Source organism: Harpia harpyja, chromosome 10 (genome assembly GCF_026419915.1).
Source record: "Harpia harpyja isolate bHarHar1 chromosome 10, bHarHar1 primary haplotype, whole genome shotgun sequence".
Classification (NCBI taxonomy): Eukaryota; Metazoa; Chordata; class Aves; order Accipitriformes; family Accipitridae; genus Harpia; species Harpia harpyja.
Window position 1 is genome coordinate 40821595 of NC_068949.1, and position 18780 is coordinate 40840374.

An 18780-nucleotide genomic window follows, 5' to 3' on the forward strand; every position below is an offset into this window, starting at 1 on the left:
TTTCCATCTGTTTGAGGCCTCTGGCTTTTTACAAGCCTGTAAAAAATGGTGCAAATACAGATATCGAGCACCAGAGTGATCTGCTGGTTCTCTGTGTTATCTGCAAGAGCTTTGTAGGATAACAGCTGGAGCCTCACTGTTTCAATGAGGAGAAAAGTGGTGCATCAGTGTAAGGCACTCTTCTTTATTTGATCCAAACTCTGCATTCAGCTGAGAAGGAGTTAACCTTTTGTTAACTTACAGTGTAACTGATTAGGACACACATGGCTGGATTATTTTTATTTTTTTTTCCCCCTGAAACCCAGTGAGAAGCACTTACTAGCTCTGAAAAAGCTGTATTGATAAAACAGAACGGCTGAGGAAGGAAGTTTTTTTTCAGCATCTTAATGTGTATGAATATGGTGTAGAGAAGCTGTGACTTAATGAGGTCATGCAGTGAGTGGTAGGAGCTGGACTGGGGGCACTTCATCCATTGCCAGCCTGACCCTTTCTATTGTCTAAACCACTGACCCACGGAGCATATAGGTAGCTCTAATACAGCTTCTTTCAAGTAACTGAGGTGTCTCTCTGTTCTTATTGACAGAAAACGTAGTCTTTTATGTCCATTTATCTTGAATGGTTAAATGATGCCCAGCTGTGATGATTGGCAACCATACCTCTTCAGACTGACCCTAGCATTTAAGCACTGTACTTGTATTCTTGATTGTGTGTTACAGTCAGTTTCATTTTACTCTTGAACTTGCGACTTACTGTTTAAAAAGTATTTGAAGTGGAGAAGACATTTGTTTCCAGGTCCAATACTGATACCATCTCAAATATTAATTTGGGGTGGTGTTATTTTTCATGATGTCACCCCAAATATTAATTGGGATGGTGTGTGGTTCTTTTCATTTTGACTTTACAGTGGTTCTGTACAGTATGGCATGTTGTTTCAGATAGGAATTCACTGGCTGAAAAGATCTGAGTTCTTCAGATAAGATGTGGGTTGTGTGCGTCTGTGTAGACATGTGTAACCCAGTTTATTGCTGCTTGTTAAAAACATAAATTCAGGCCATAAAAGGAACTTATTTTTTAGAATTGTGAAACAGAAGCATCTTGTTACTAACAAGTCACTATTCATTTCTTTAAAGACGAGGTATTACAAAAGAATAGTTTTAAAATAGAACAAAATTTTTTTTGAAATGTCACTGTTCCTTCTTTCTTTTGACAGATATGCAGTGGTTGTGGAATCAAGATGCTTCTAGAGATTTACTGCTTGCAGTTCACCCACCTAACTATATTGTGCTGTGGAATGCAGACACAGGCACCAAACTTTGGAAGAAAAGTTATGCTGAAAATATCCTGTCTTTTTCATTTGACCCATTTGATCCATCACACTTAGCTTGTAAGTTTGTATGTATAAAATAGTGTGACCTGAATATGTGTGACCAGGAAAAATGTTAAACTAAAATGTTAATATTGAGATTAAAAGTAATGGATTGGAGAGAATAACATCATAAATGCCAAGAAGTCTCAAAAAAAAGAGACGAGGAGTCTTTGGCCAATATGGAATCTTCTAAAATAAGATGCTGTTGTGTGGGGTGAGGGGAAAAGTAGGCACGAGTAGAGAAGTTAGAGATCTGAAAAGAAATGTCTGAGACTTTATGAAAGAAGGTGTAAAGTGTGTAGATAGGGGTAGGGAGCTGGAGGAAGCCAAGTATAGAGAGCCCTGTTAAACTGACATAAAAAGCTATAAAAGGATGGATGCTGAGGGAGAATCCAGTGAGATGAGTAGACTAAGAATAAACATTATTTTCAACAGAAAGGATTTTTTTTTTTAAAGGAATAAAGTGTGAGCATCAGTTTCAGAAGCAATTCAGATGTCAAGGGAGATGTAGTGCAGATTTATTCACGTTGTAGCAGAAAGAAACTAAGAGAAATAAGAGACTCACTATTTCATTCTTTAATTTATCTTCATCACTCCTGATCTCTAATGAGACAGTGCAGTTTCCAGGCTTTGTAGTTGTATTTTTTTTTATCTGCCATACCATTCAACCTTCTATAAACAGGTAGTAAAATCTTAGCTACATCTTTACAGCTTAGCTGAATCTTTATGCTGCAACATAAATAATGTGAGTTAATGATTCTCTGAGCCATGCTCTGCATGAGAACAAAAAATGGTGATACAGCCAATATGAGCAACCCTGCCCTCTATTTGCATTGTGAAGCTTTAAGAAAAATAGTTGATGAGAGAGAATAACTGTTCTGAACAACCAAGAGGTTTCTGCCAGTAATCCCCATGGTATTTTTTTAGTATCGACTTAATTTTGAAAAATTGAGTTTTGTGGATATTAATTAATTGTAATGGACCATCTGCTGCTCTTTCAGTAGAAGGTACTGGTTGTCTAGAATTATGAGTTTTCTACCTAATACAGTATTATTAAAGTTATTAGCATTTCTCCCCACCAAAATTTCATTACAATGGAATGCCGCAATCAAATTGCAGATTGTGTTTTGCTATAATAAAAATTGTTTTTCTTGGTACAGTGCTCACCAGTGAAGGAATAGTCTTCATCTCTGACTTCTCTCCTTCCAAAGCTCCTGCCAGCTCAGGGAAGAAAGTTTACATCTCTAGTCCCCATTCCAGTCCTTCTCACAACAAATTGGCTGCTGCTACGGGGGCCAAAAAGGCCCTCGATAAAGTAAAAATCTTAATCAGTAATGAAAAACCAAGGTAGGTTGCAAATATTTCTTCTCAGATAATGTTTTGTATGTCTATATATTTTATAGATATAATTAGGTTGAAGCCTGTAAGGTAATTAGTTTAAAAAAAGAAAATTCATTGGGGTAGGCAGATGGGTGGATAGCCTATATGAGGACATTATTTAAGAATACAACATTGAGAGTCATTCATCCAGTTCTGTTCATAAAAACAGCCTGTTCATAAAAACAGCCATATCATCCCAGCATGTTTTATATAAGTTAATGACACAATGTTCTCCCTTCACTAACAGATTTTCATGCAGGTGTAAATTCAGAAGCATCTTAGGGGGAAAAAAAAAAAAGATGAAAATGGGCTAACGTAATTCATTTTGATTGTGGAATGAGAAGGGATATATAATAAGAGAATAAAAATTATGTAAGTAGTGATATTTGAGAAGAATTGTCATTCTGTACATGCTACTACAGTAGGAGGTGTTTTTTAAGTTAATAGTGTATAAATAAAATTAGAATTTATACATTTCTATTTGTGTATTTTCTGACTTTAAAACTAAAGTTGTTGCATTTTGAGACTTTTTTGTTAGAAATTCTCTAGGCCACTTTTTTGTGTGGTAGAATTCTTTCTTTTTCCTTTTACATTTTCTATTTGAGTAATAAAAGTATTTCTCAAAGCTCTAGTGAATGTGAGAACAAACTAATCAGACTGTATTATCAGTTAGCAGTTGACACCAAAATTTAGTGCAGATATGAAATTTTTACTCTGTTTTAAGACGGTGTTTAAATTGCAAATTGCAGAGAAGACTTGTTGATACCTCCTCTGGTAATCATTTAAGAAACTGTGATTTTTATATGAAGTTAATGGGCATGATCTTATCATTTTCTGTTCTATGATGCCTGATTTGTGCTGCATCGGACAGAACACCTGATTTGCAAATACTGAGAGAGTATGCTCCTGCAGCCTATGTACGCTCTGTAATAACAGCATATGAACAGATACTATTTCTGCATTCTCCTGTTTGCATTTTAAGTTGTATATGAATATTACCAAAGGTATGATAGTCTTCTCTTTTCTCACTCCTTTTCCATCCAGAACACCTGAAAAGACTAGAACGGGAAAAAGGGAAGAAAAATTGTAGCACCAATGATATATGTGGTTTTATATGAGTTTAGGAAAACTTTGAGGAAGGAGGAGCAGGAGATCGTCAGTAGAGTGATTGCAGACAAAAGGGGACTCATATTCCTGAAGCAAGGAATGAGATGCAAGAAGCATGTAAGGGGGGTTTAGTGTGTGGTAGAATGAGGAGATTAAAAACAAACACAACCCCTCAAAAGGGATGATACACTAAATGAGTTCAGAGGCTTTCAAAACTGAGCACAGTATAATGATGTTTTTCTTCAACATGACTTAAGTACAGTTCATTGGATTGCATGTACCTAATGAACCTCTTTACCTTGCAGCCAATCTTCTGTTAACGTTCAACAAAATGATGAACTTTCCTGTTCTTTGCTACTTTCTCTGAGTTTTGAAAACTGGTATTCTTGATAGGCTAGTTCAGTTCATTTCAAAATAAAGTAATATGCATAATAATATAAAAACTGAAGTAAGCAGTATGTTTAAGGGTAATTTTCCATGAATACCAGTAAATGTCATGACAGCTAGCACTGTTCATAATTGAATTGCTTTGTGTTTGAGATGTGCAAGAATTACACTTGTTCCATTTGAATCACTTGCTATTTTAAAAATTACTCTATAATCTTATTTAGATAAAAGTCAACAGAGTGTGTGTCTCTTGAAGGTCAGTGATGCTTTGCACCGCTGTAGGAATTAAATGGAAATCTGCAGTTGCCTAGTTATCAAAATAGGAAATACTTGAAAAAAATGTGGCTGCAGGAAAATTTATACTGTTAATTTTATTTTGAAGTATTTGTTGACACAACTTGCTTGAAGTTTATGATGTTTTACAGTGCTGAATCTGTAACGCTCAATGACTGTCTTCAGTTGTCATATTTGCCTTCCAAAAGAAACTACATGCTGTTATTGTATCCCAGAGAAATTTTGATTCTTGACTTGGAAGTGAATCAGACAGTGGGTGTGATTGCAATTGAAAGAACAGGTGTGCCTTTCTTACAGGTAATGAAAATTTGATTAGTTTCTATTATTGTAATAGTTTATTAAGATCATATGTTAGTTCGTGACCCACTGATAGTTGTGTTTTGATAAGTTCTAGAGGATGAAAAGAAGTTAGGTCATCAGGCGGAAAAATGTCCTCTGAACCAAACATTGTTTAATTTAGTTTTCTGAACTCTGCAGTAAACCCACTTCATTTTGCGGTGTTACAAAAGTTACCAATGTGGAAATAGTGCTGTGGAAAAAGGATATTTTGTTCTCTGGTTATTAAGCTGCTTATACACAAGTTAATACTAGTTCTCTGAGCATTAGCCTTTGCTTAATTAGACAGCTAAGTCTAGTCTGAGGTCTTATTGATGCATCTTTATTCTCTTAGAATCACGAATTCTGATACCAAAAGAGAAACTTTTTTTTTAAAAAAAGTGATAGCTAAAAGGTATATATATTAGTACATCAACGTTTAAAAAAAACAAACAACAAAACCCAAACCAGCAAACAATTCAAACAAAAACTTTCAATGAATTTCTCTAATTAATTGACTTCCTTAGTCACAAGTACAATAGCTAAAGAAATTTATTGAACTGTTGCATTAATGGTAACATTTTTAGTGACTTGCTTATACAGCAGGAATTGTATGTTCATTTGCAAGTGTACTTTGCAAAAGATAAAATTTTGGTAATGCAATATAAGGTACTATCTCTTTACCTAGGTAATTCCTTGTTTTCAGCGTGATGGGTTATTTTGTCTACATGAAAATGGTTGTATAACTTTAAGAGTTCGCAGATCTAACTGCAGTATAACTGGAACTCCAAATGAAGAGCCAGGTAAGTTTTGTCAAAAATGTCCAGAAATGAACTTTGAGGCATTTTAACTAATACTATAACACCAATATTAACCGTCACACCTCGTACAGGATGGTGAATTACAGTTCTTCTAGTGTTTTTTTTTCTCTTATACATTAAATTTAAATTTATGCTTGATTTTCCCCAAATTGTTTTTGACTTCTCTGATATTTAGTGCAAAATAAGATATATTAATATCCTGAAATCCCTTTATCACTAAATAATACCTTAATTATGAAGTGGCTTAACAGTCACATATACAAGAATGTTTTAGATAAAAGATGATTAGTGTGTTCTTTTTATCTTTAGGAAAAAACATTTTTCAGGCAAACACAAGGTTTTGGAAATCATTTGGTCAATTGGAAGAATTGGGTTTAGAACTAAGACAGGGACTTAAATTTAGATTAAAATCTAAATTATTAAACCTTTGTCCTGTTTATGAAATGTTACTAAGAATGGCCTTTTAAATATAATGGAGGAGACTGGAAAAAAGAAGGGAAAACAGTTCTGTAAATGTAAATAAGTGATTTTTTTGGTTAGAGTTTGTTTGGTTTGGTTTTGGCAGTTTGGTAATTTCTAGTGAGCTATATTACTTACTTCCAGGTTTAGCAATAAACTAAATGAGTTTGGTATTGTGGAGAACAGATGCACTTTCTGCCCAGATATGAACCAGTCATTTTTTAGATTTTGCAAGATTCATGTGGAATAAGATATTTTAAAGACAAAGTTCCATTTTGGAGAACTTTTCAGAGCTGTGTTGTCTACAGCAACATCAACAGTATACAGTTTTTGATTGTTTTTTTCCTAATTGTTGCACAGGAAGCATGTGGATTTCAACCAAAGAGCTCAGTCATGCTGCAAATTTACCTCTGTTGATTGATCACATCATATGTTTTCCACTCTAATTGTTTGCCCTCTGGGGGACGTTGATGTTACAGATCCAGACCCAGTTCAAGAGTTGATTTACGATTTAAGAAGTCAGTGTGATGCAATCAGGGTAACAAAAACGGTTCGACCCTTCAGTATGGTGTGTTGCCCAGTGAATGAGAATTCTGCAGCTCTCATAGTCAGTGATGGCAGGGTAATGATCTGGGAATTAAAATCCAGTATTTCTGGCAGAAATGTGCGTAACAGGTAATGGGATTTATTTTTCTTATCAAAGCTTCCATTTGTTACATTTACAAGTGGTGTGTAGTATTTAATTATATTCTAAAAGCAACAGTGATATCCTTGTATGTGTGGTAGTGTGACATGTGCTATACATGTGTATGAATGAAAGGAAGAGGAACAAAATATATTGTCCAAATAGATTAGTTCCCTTGCTCTGGGGAAGCGAAGGAACTTATTTACTCTTTTTTCTTTAAAAAATAATTCCATACTAAGTGGTTGGAATAAGGAAGCAAAAGATAGAATGAATATTCACATTATTTGGGGGAAACACTTTCTTCTCATTTGGCTTTCTTCAGACTATATAATTTTCCTGAGGAATGGATCCCTTACTTTCAGTCACGTGAAAGGATTTCAGAATGAGTCTGGAAAGGACTAAATTTTTAGTAGGGGAAAGGTTTTCTGCTAGATTTGTATGAATTTGACACACAGGAATATGAGGCTACACAGCAGGTGGCTGGAATACAGTGGTATAAATAATATTTTTATATACAAAGCCTGTAGAGTTTTAGAATTTGAGCAGTCTCTAAAAATACTTTATGAAGTGGTATAGTTCTTTGAACATTCAATGTATTAAGGTCATGCTGCTGCAATAAACCCTTGAAAGTACTATTGAAAAAAATAAATAACTTAGTGCTGTAAAAAAAAAAAACAATAGAATTCTTAGTACACTTTTAAATGTCAGTAGTACCAGATTTTCAACATAGATCCTTTTGTTGCTCATCAGTGATTTAATGTTTTTATTCCTGGTATTCTCAAAAATACTGTTAGATGGATTCTTTGTGATGCGTATCCAAGAGAGCTGTTTAGGTTCCATATGTTGCTGGGTTTTACTTCTTGTATTCTTAGACTCATTTCTAAAACATTCATCTTTGTCATGATTATATAACGAGGAAAAATGTAATAAAAAAGAACCACTGAGCCTAGAGGATTCTGGATATGGTTGGATTGTACTGAAAAGTAAAGCATATTTCTAGCTGGCACAGAGTCTTTAATGGATTTTGAAAGAGTCTTCCTCCGTTAGCTCTTGATCCTGCTGGATTTGATGGTCTTTACTGAAAATTTGAAGACAAAGTCTGTTAAAGTGAGATTTTAAAGAAAAAGGCTTTGTATGTACCTTAAACTGCATTTTTGTGTCCAGCTAGGTGCAGTCAGTAGTCTTTGGTCTTTGCTCATGACATAGACCTGTCCTTAGACCAGCAAGATATGATTGCCAAGGCTGCAAGGGCTGTTTGAGTCCCTTTTAGACGGAGATTGTGCTGGAACCCAGTCACAGTCATTGGGGAAAAAATAACACAAAAAACTGATGCATAGATATCTCACAAGACTCTAAACATGGGTAATACTGTAAATTTCTGCTGTAGCTGTATGTGCAGAGGCAATCGTGATTCATATGTTTAGGTGAATGGCATTGCTTCAGTTATGGGTTTCGTCATCTGGAACCTGTATAAGGAGTTTGTTTAGGTTAACAAGAACTGTTCTCAAAGTTTGGGACTCTGTTCTTAAATGTCGAAATATTTATGATTGTTGCTTAGCTGTATTCATTAACATAGCTCTACATATTAATACACAATACATTTAAAAGCCTCCATTCAGTGCTTACTTCAGAACAAGGGATACATCTGTCTCTTTCTGTTACTTACAAATAGGTCTGTAAGGAAGATGGAAGTTATTTTGAATTTTGTACATTTTTGTGTGCATTATCTCCTGGTAGAGTTGGTCATTGAAGTTGATGGTGGGAATAATCTCAAAATATGCTGCAAGCAGTAAGTGGTAGGAATACTGAAAGAACCACCTGGGGAAAAAAATAAAATCAAGGACCTAAGTCATCAGGCAATCCAGTTTGTATTAGGAACTTGTTTTCATTTCTTTTACAGCAGTTCAAGTGCATCACCTTTGTATTCCCCAGTCTCGTTCTGTGGAATTCCTGTAGGAGCATTCCAAAATAAACTTCCAGACCTCTCATTAGACAACATGATTGGTAAGTATTTCTTTCACTAATATTACTGCTACTCATTTCTAGGATTTTTGAATCATTGTACATCTTGGCTTACTTAAGAACTACATACGTTAGAATTATTTTCTGTGCAATTTAAATAGTAAGAATTCCTGTTTGCTAAATAAATTATCAAATTAATCTTTTTGAGGATTTTATGTTGAGGACCGATGTTCAAAGCTCATTTCTTCCAAGCTAAAAAAAAGTAATTTAAAATGGAATTTGGCCAAAACTCCTTCATTTTTTGAAAATAATCTTAAATGGATGAAGGCAATTTATCTGATGAATCCCATCTTTGTGAAATCTAGATAGCTACCAACAGTGCAATATTGAGAAATGTTCCATAAAGGTGGTTACCTTTAAATTTTAAAACTAATTTTTATTGGAAAAGCGACTAGTGCTGCTCAGACATACAGAGGTGCAGATTTGGAATTGCTTTTGGTAAAAGTTGTCTGTATTAGCTGGTGCAGGCAGCTTACCGCTGTGGGAGGTTCTTTTGCACTTCATCTCATATGTTTAAAGATGACATTTAGGGCATGATTTTTCTCTTATCTGCGTTTCCTGTAGACATTGACATCATAGCTGTTTTTATTTTGTGCCTTACATTACTCAGACTGGTACAGCTGACTGCAGAAGGTATACAGCAGTGGAATCACATCTCTTTTGTGCCCATCTTTATTGTTGTATCTAAGCAAATTCACTGTATTTCTAGCAGTAGATTGCACTCAGTTTTTACTGTTTGGAGTTAAACCTCCATAAGTCTTTGAATTGATCTAATAATTTTAAAATATTTGTAACTAACTTTGAAAAAACAAAAGGAGAAAAAAAATAAATAAAAGCTACCCTTGAATTCTGGAAGAAGACTGAAGTGGTTACACTTACTTTTTGGCTTTTTTTTTTTTCCCTTTTTGGCTTTTTTTTTCCCCTTACTTTTTGGCCTTTTTTTCCTTCTTAGTGTTAGGAAAGAAGGTTAGTATTGGAGAAATTAGTAGAAGTGCAATCTTCCAAAAAGTTTCATCGTACAGAGTTCAACAGGAAGGAATGCGTCTTTAAATAAACATTGCTGTTTTATACATTAGGTTATTTGTAATTTTTATTTTATAAACTCCTGTGTCTGATAATTTTCCATAACATCTCTGATTAAACTTTACTACTAACAAGAGCTTTAATTTTTAAGCAGGGCAAGGCACAAATGCTGGAGAAGAACAGTTAAAGAGTTCTTTTCTGCAAGAAGTGCACCTCAAATTTCTGCTGACTGGACTTCTTTCAGGACTTCCTTTGCCTCCATTTGCTATCCGCATGTGCCCACCTCTTACAACAAAAAACATTAAACAGTATGAGCCAATCCTTGCTGTTGGTAAGTGCCTTGAATAGGTTATTAGTTGCTATGAAAATAATGTATTCTATATTAAATACAAATATAGTTACTTATACAGGAGAAAAAAAAAAATCTGTCTTTCGATCCTGTGTATTTAATCACAGATAGTGACCCTTGTATTAGTTTGCATCCATGATAGTGTTCACATTCTTTTTTTTGTGCCTTGGGTTTAAGTAATGCTACCTGAAAAATTGCAATATATTAGCAAGTTTGTATTTATCTTTTCATTTACTGTGATATTGGTCTGTTGATACACACAGCATTTTACATGCTGCTCTCACTTCATTCTAAACATCTGTAAATATGGACTTCTGCAGCACTGCATTCCTAGAATAAGTAAATGAATGTAACAGAGACGGTATTTTTGTTCTGATGTAAGTACCTAAAAATACACTTAAAGCACATTATTCTTCCTGAATGAATCTATTCTGTCTTACTACAAATGTAGTTAAACTCATCTAGATATTAGAATAGTTGCCAGTGAGCACCTGATTTATTAACTCTGAGTTCTCCCTATTTAAATCTGATTTATCTGGCATGCCCTTTCAGACTACATCAGGGGTTTCACAGTGTATCCATACAGGCTACTGTCTTTCTCTGCAGTCAGTGGACTGGAACAGTAGACACAGAGATGCTGTAATTTAAAGATTGTAGTAGGTTGTAAAATTAGACCTCCAGATTTGGGTTGTTCAGACGTGCTCTTGATGTATGTAAGATATCACTTGATTCTGGGCTGCCCAGTCAAGACTCTGCGTGTTGCAAGTCAGACTTGGGAGATTCTTGTTATTCTTAAGGTTGCCTGTGCTATAGTTTTGCCTTCTTAAGTTTTTAGGCAGGGCAGGGAGGTATTGCGAAGTGAATGTTATGCAGGAGCTTACAAAGACGATCTCACTCCAGTAATGAAAACGCCATATTAACGCGTGTATGTATGTGTGCAGTTCTCGTAATACTTCTATTATTACTGAGCTAAAAGTACCATTAATAGTTGCACTCTAAAATGTAGGCAAGCTGTCATTACACGATGTGATGCTACTAAAATGTAACTTTTGATTTTATATAAGCTGTAGCTGTTAAAACAGGTGAAATATAAAGATTAGGAAACTAAAAGGTAGGTATAAAGTGCATTTACAGCTAGGTCTGCAGCATTCTAGACTTAAGGTACCTGAATGGCTCTTTGGGTATCCATAGTTGTATTTAATAACATTGATAGGAGTATAAAGAAAAAAGAGAAGAACAAGTAAGTCTTCCCAGTGTCTAATAGAAAATTGTAACTTTCAGTGTTTCAGAAGGTATTTGATCTAATTGAAGCTAATACCTACTAAGGTACTGATTTGTAATTTGAAAGAGGTCATTATTTCAGGGATGAGAAAGCAAATTACTTTAATGATTCGGTAAAATCTACCCATGATTCTCCCCTGGGATTATTGGTGCATAACAGTTAATACTGTTCCTTGAGGCATTTACTCATCTTGAGTAACCAAAACAAAAAGAAACATTCCTTTCTTCTGCAACTGGGTATGTTGTGAAAATGCAAGAATGAACAGATTTTCTACAGGCTCTAGAAGTAGGTTCAGGAAAACGTCTTGACCCAATTTTACTGGCTGCAGAGAACCTTGGAGGTTTTAATGTTTGGGGTTTAAGCACTAGAAATCAAAACACCTTTTCTAAAATTGTAAAATATAAGTTACAGGTGTTAAAAAAAGAAAAAAAACAAAGACAAAAGAGAGAAATAGCTGTAAATCCTGCATTTTCACTAACGTATGGAAGAGAAGAACGAAACGAGTCTCTCTCTATTTTATTTTATTTTATTTTATTTTATTTTATTTTATTTTATTTTATTTCTTTAAATCCCTCTTTATAGGTACAAGTAATGGCTCTGTCCTGGTGTTTCATCTTACAAGTGGACTCTTACACAAGGAGTTAAGCATCCATTCCTGTGAAGTCAAGTAAGATTTTAATTTTAATTCCTATTATAATCCTTCTGGGAGACAAATACTAAAACATCTAACTAACGTTGTATTAGCAGTGTGGGTGTCTTGTTTAATTGTTAATGATGCTCAGGAAGATTGCCTGTTGAGTAGTCTGCCCTAACAGTATCTTTGCTATGTATAAGCAGTAACACACTGACAAAATTAGAGTGAAAATTACATTGAACAAAATATTTGAATTGTATCTGTGCATGCTGATCTAGGATGCATGTCTACTACTGCAGTTTCTTTAGTGCATTGTAGTACAAAGAAGTCTTTCTAGGACAAGAAACTTTATTACAGTGTCTTGTTTATATAACTGTTGTGACTCACAGATTGTGTCCTTGAAATAATTCTGTTTTGTATGCAAAGGTTTATTTACTTTGCCCCCTTGGGGCTGAAGTTGCTGTTGAAACAGTTCTAGTCTTAACCGAAGTAAAAATAATTTTATTGTTAAAAGATTTTAAAGACTGAATACAGGACTCAGTATTTATCCATCCTAAGTAAGGAACAGGGTAAGTTTTAAGGCTATTGTACTGTGTGTTTGTGTGTACACAATGGCATAACTTTTTGGGTAACTAATGCCAAAGATGTTCAAGACGGTGCTTGCTGGATACATATTTCTAGACAGATTTAAGCATGGAAAATAAAATATTTATTTTTAGTAGTAATATTAGTAAAAATTTGTACTAGAGTTGTGGCATGAAGCATTCATCAGGGTAGGGTCTTCATTTTATTGTTCGTTCTACAAAAAGATAAGAAAAGTATAGGTGTCTGAGAATAGATAGCTCTAAGAATTCATTATGGAAACCTGCTTTGAATCTACCACCAAAATCAGTAAGTATGTTTACTTTTCTGGTGTGATTAGTAGGCGCTGTAAGAATAGAATTTCCCTTTCTGTTCTAAACCATTTGAGGTTTTTTGTTTCATACCATTAACTACTTACAAAATTATTTTCATTTTATGTTCTGTTATGCAGCACAAGAGGATACTGCTTTTTTCTCATTAAGGTGATTATAGAAGTCAAAATTAAAACCACTGCTAACGTTCACAGATTAAAAAAAATAATAAAAATTAAGATGGGGAGACAGGAGGAAATATGCTTTTGAAAAAATACTTCTTTATCTTTTGTTTAGACTTCATGTATTATTGGAAGTATGGTTAGTTTGGGCTTTTCACTTTGCAAAGGTTTTGCAACTTTAGAAAAACTTTAAGAATACATTGTCTTTCTAGCAGCTGTCCTTGCACAAATGGTATTTTTAGAAAAAAATTCAAGTGATTGTGAATTTTGTTTAGTCATAAGGTGTTATCTGGGTAACTTTTAAATATTTGTTTTAATTGCCTCAGTCCCGCTCTTAATGGTCTGAGTGACTTTCTACATAATCTTTACAAGTTCAAGGGAATGCTTTAAGCAATGTAGAATAAGGCACAGGGATTATTTTTTTTTTTTAATTAACATTCATGGACATTTTTTCTTTCAGTGGGAATTGAATTCTTACTTATACCTCTAAAATGCAGATAGATTGGATAATGCCTCTATTTCAATTTTAACTGAAAATACACCTTCGGGGAACACCATTATTTTAGTATGTAATTGAGAATACCCTGAAATTGTAACTCAAGGCCAGCATTTTTCAGTGCCCTGTAGTTTAAGAAAAGAATGTAATAACACTAAGGTCTTTGGAACGGCAACTGTGCTTTACAACTGTGCTACAATAACAGCCACCGACTTGTCTAGGTGCTAGCAATTGACATTTTTTTTGAGATTAAAGTGTTCTTTTTTAGAAGCTACATATGTAGTCACATGCTGATTATTTTTTTTTTAATTATTTGTAAACTTTGCAGTTCTATATTGTGATTAGGAGTAGGGCGAATTGTTCTTCTGTCCTTCATTTAGGATAGGTCATACTTGTGAGTAGCCTTGAATATTCATTTTGTCAATGATTATTACTTAGCTATTTCACTACTTGTTTAGAATTATGTGAGTAAATACTTTACCTTTGAGTTTAATTTGTTTTTTTACTAGGAGACTGAGGCAAGAAGCAGCAGAAATGCTTCAGAACACACAAAGAGCAAAAGTCAATCAGGCCACTGCTAGGAGCATAAGTGAGGGGAAAAAACAGATGGGGACTCTAGCATGTATGCTGGCAGAAAGAAACTGTGAGCAAGTCAGTCTTTCTTCCTTCAGGATAGAGAGAAATGCAAATAATTGTTGTTACTAAGGGGAATTAGAAGAACCATGAAATAACTTAAGTCTGATACCTGTTCTGTCTTCTAAGTGGAGCAATCTAAGCTATTGTGCTAAGATAGGAGATGATAATAAATCTTCAATGCAGAGGAGAATATATTTGAGACACGTAAATAAAATGCCTGCGATGTAGCTTCTAGTTCAGTGAAAGTGGTGCATTTGCAATGCTTCTCACTGCTACTTTTGCTTATTCTGATAGATAACTATGACTACAGCAGTGCTTCTCATTCTTTTTTGCTGAAGCTCAGCAAGTTCAGGTTGCAACAGCTTCAATTTTTTAAATTAAAATCTCACTGACTGTAACAAGAATGTGTATGCATTACATCTGAGTTTTAGCAGTCGAAGTTAAGCAGACTCCCCTTTGGGAAACTGCTTTGCAAACGTTCATCACCTCGTTAAAAAAACTTTCCTCACGTAGAGAAAGATGAATGAAAAATACCTACCACTTCTGTCAACAGGTTGGTGTGCTAGATTTATTTCTGTGCATTAGTAAATATGCATTGCCTGACAAGCGTAAGCAGAGTCGCAATGAAATCCTGTGTATTCGGAATTGAATTCTGAAGTTGCTATTACAGGATGTACCGTTATCTCAGATGTACCATGTTCAGCACTTAATTGTAATTTCTTTTTCTTAACCTTCCTGTTCTTAAAAATGAAAAACTTGTTCCATTGCTGTTGTTCACTTTTGGACATGTAGGCCATACAAATAGTTTTGAATTACAAGGAAAGTTCTTTTTGAATAATAAAAATTGACGCTGAGAGCATTTTCTGATAATATGATTGAGATTTTAATACAGTATTCTTTAAGATATGGTTTGATTTCCAGTTTTACCTTTCTCCTTTTCTTATAATTCTTATAATTAATTTGAGTAGCAGCTGCCTTGTCATAAAGTCACAACAATCCATTCCTGACTAGAAAAGTCATTTGTGTTTTTATCCACTTCAGTACACTGTGTAATTTGTTTGCATTGGAAACATTAATCAAAATGGCTGAATCTTACCCCTGAAGTAACTGAGACAAGTTGAATGTCTAGAATTCCTGAATTTCATATTTTGAAAGAGTGCATTCAGTCTGAGAAATAGTTTACAGCTGAAGGTAACCCTTAATACTAGTAGACAAAGGTGTCTTTTTATTAGGAAATTTTGCAAATGGAGATATTTCAGTAGGGAAGGCGTTACTTGTTTCCTTCACTAAAATTTGAACCACTGTCTTCAGATTCGCAATTTACATGTATGACTATTGTTTCAGGTGCAAGTAGTTAGCTAAGTTAAGGTTTCCTTTTGATTATAAGTGTCTTGGGTTTCTGTAGATTTTTATTGGTATTGACAGATGGCCAGGCGGCAGCAAGGAAAAAGGACTTGTCGTGTTAAATCTGAGCTGCTGAAAGAGGTATAGAAGATGTCTCAGGTCTTTGAACAAGAATGGTGAATAACTACTGGCAATAACAATGCTCTATGAGTATTCTGTGCTTTTTCCAAAACACATAGTAGAATAATAGATAAAAAATAGAAAGGTGTCAGAATTCATATTTCTTCCATTTCTGAAAGCTCCCTGTGTTTATGACCCTTCAGAGACTTGCAATGTCACACATTATTGCAATTGTAGATTTCTATTCAATCATTCCTGTAATGTTTCAATTAATAATTGAATACTTCTCATTTTGATCAAAATTATTGGTTGAACTTTCATAGGTCCTGGTGGGAAAAGAACTGGGTCCTAAATTTTTAAATTTACTTGAGGACTTAGGAATAAAGCTTCCCATTTTTTGAAACCTTGAACTAAAAAAATAAAGAGAAATATGGCTGTAACTTACATATGGAAAATATTATGGGAGTGCTTTTTGCTTTTACTCATCTACATTGCATTTAGGAAACTTCTACTTAATACAATGTGAGTTGGATTTACTGACAGTAAATCATAAATACTCTTATTTATTTTCCTCATATTTCACACACATTCTTGCAAAACAGACCATGATTTTACAATTGATGTAATGGAAGACTTAGTTATCCTGGAAATAGTTCTTAAGTAGTCTGTGTTTGAAGGATTTGAGGAAAAGCTAAATCCTTTTGTCCATGTTAAAATGAACTTGGGCATATGTATGTATTAGAACAGTCTCAATTTTCTTTTAGATTAGTTCCTTGATCTGTTTCACAGGTAAAGCACTCGGCAATTTATGCTGGCACAAAACGTGTGTGAGAAATGGAGACGGAAGACTATCTTGTTTTGGAACAGTACCACCTAGTGCCACTTTCTATCCTTTTGTGGCCTGTGGTATATTTCAAGAATTTGCTTAGAATCCATACATGCTGATAATATGTTGTATACAGTGTAACTTTACATCCTTGCAACACTTCAAGGTAATATGGTTTGTGGCTGCCTTGGCATGACCTAAAAGAACAAAAAAAAATTACCAGGTTTTCAGTTCTTTTGTTATAGCCGTCGAAATCTGTTCAGGGCCTCTCTTTTTTTATCATCTTTGTTTCTCCTCTCTCTGGACTGAAAGAATCAAGTCTCCCCACCCTGCTATCCATATGAATATTTTTCTCTTTCTGTATGCTGGCAAATTTGAGTTACTTGATAGTTCTTCCCATCTGGTAAACCACTGATTTAGTGAGAGCAGTGCTTTTAGTCCACTCTAGCGCTGAGTATCTGTGAGGGATTTTTGCAAAAGTTACCAGTGTTTCTAGCTGAAATTTTAGTTTTAACCAAACAAGAACTAGTGTAGTCTGAAAAGAAAACTCTGTAATTTAATTTGGTAACTTTATATTTACATCATAGTTGTAAATGTGTAGCTTCTTTTTATGCTTAAATAAAGTGTTTCCATAAAGTGTAGAAAATTACTAGTGTGCTGTTTTCAAATTGAAGAATATGCATAAAAAAAAAATCATTGTGCTTCAGTCCAGGCTGTTTTCTAGCCATTCAAATATTTTGGCTAATATGCTCTGTGTACTCTCTTCTGATGACAGGGGAATTGAGTGGATAAGCTTGACTGGGTTTATTTCCTTTGCCACATCAACACCTAACAATCTGGGGCTAGTAAGGAATGAGCTGCAGCTGGTGGACCTACCAACAGGTTAGTATTTCCTGAGAAATCTGTACGAGAGGCTGACAGATTTGCTGGGGAATGACAAATGTAAGTTCTTACTACTTTTTTTTCTTTTTTTTTTTTTTCCTTCTGTTGTCATGACAAAATAAAATAATAAAGAGGAATTTTAACTGGTTCTGCTCTTCTGTCCTTGTGAAGCCACGTAATGTGTTCCATCTGGTGTTCTACAGACAGACTTGAAACACCACCTTTGCAAAGATGTCTGTGGCTTGGACTTGTTATTAAAAGAATGAATATGAGTCAGCAGGAGGTTTAGAAGCATTCACACAGCTTGGGTATTAGTGGTGTATTTTGTTCCCAAAATGCATATTTTCCAAATGGGTTTTGTCACAGTCTACACCCATTGTTTCATGTGCACCTGAAATAGTGTTGAACCATTTAATGTGGTTTGTATCAGCAACAGATAATTTTTCAAGGTAGGCCAGGCACGTGGCCAGAATTTGAGTGTGTGTATGAATGTAAAATGGGTATTTTAGTAATAAAATCTGATACTTCTATAAAGAATTGGAAGGGTTAAAAAATAAATGACTTTAAAATATATTGTTGATAGCAAAATTAACAGGTTATGTGTGGTTTTCAACTATTCTGGCCTTGTAGTGGATGACAAATATATTTGTGATTGAAGTCAATATTTGCACAATACTAGGAGGTATAATTTGGGAGATTAGACAGCCCAAAATAGGAAGCACTTCAATAATTTTAAATTATTTTTGAATGGGAAAACCTGGACCCATTTAATTTCTAATTGAAGAGCCTGAATCTTGTAACACATGGCTAATTCTGAATTGCTTTATGTAGCATAAAGTGATTTTTTTTTTTAATTGTTTTTTTTAAGCTTATGGAAAAGACTCAATTTTTGTATTTCTAGGGTGCTGCACAAAGAGGCTATTCTTTTAACATGTCAGTATTGTCATTTTTTTCCATATAATGTCTTTTGTTCATATGTTTAAAATCAAAACAAAAAAGATATGTACTGTGTAAACTTAATCTCATGTAAAATGTGATTTTTATTTTTCACTCAGCTTGTAAATCAGTATTGAAACATTTATAAATATAAGTGATAAAAGGTTCGGTATTTCCACAGGCAACCAAGTTTCAAGTAAACGTGAATACCTGAGACCTTAGCATATAGTTTGCTTAAAAAATGTTACATTTCCTCTTTTAAAGCTTACAAGGCGTAACTACTTAACTGTTTGATTGTTGGTTCTTCCATCACTAATTAGCCCAACTTTCTATTTTAGGCC

At 34.3% G+C, this 18780-nt stretch overlaps 1 protein-coding gene across 6 annotated transcripts in view; it reads left to right on the forward strand.

Annotated features, from left to right (window-relative positions):
• Positions 1 to 18780, forward strand: part of WDR11 (WD repeat domain 11) — a 52636-nt gene that overhangs the window by 12681 nt on the left and 21175 nt on the right. For 3 of the 6 annotated variants that reach the window (XR_008236907.1, XM_052799101.1, XM_052799097.1), the window contains exons 4-12: positions 1211 to 1384; positions 2527 to 2713; positions 4666 to 4831; positions 5538 to 5652; positions 6609 to 6804; positions 8715 to 8818; positions 10011 to 10190; positions 12073 to 12157; positions 17397 to 17503. Coding sequence is in view for 5 of the 6 variants with exons in the window: in XM_052799101.1 (XP_052655061.1) it covers positions 1211 to 1384; positions 2527 to 2713; positions 4666 to 4831; positions 5538 to 5652; positions 6609 to 6804; positions 8715 to 8818; positions 10011 to 10190; positions 12073 to 12157; positions 17397 to 17503 (1314 nt within the window). In the remaining variant the exon portion in view is untranslated. The remainder of the gene's footprint in view (positions 1 to 1210; positions 1385 to 2526; positions 2714 to 4665; positions 4832 to 5537; positions 5653 to 6608; positions 6805 to 8714; positions 8819 to 10010; positions 10191 to 12072; positions 12158 to 17396; positions 17504 to 18780) is intronic. The other 3 variants (XM_052799098.1, XM_052799099.1, XM_052799100.1) reach the window with 3 other exon arrangements.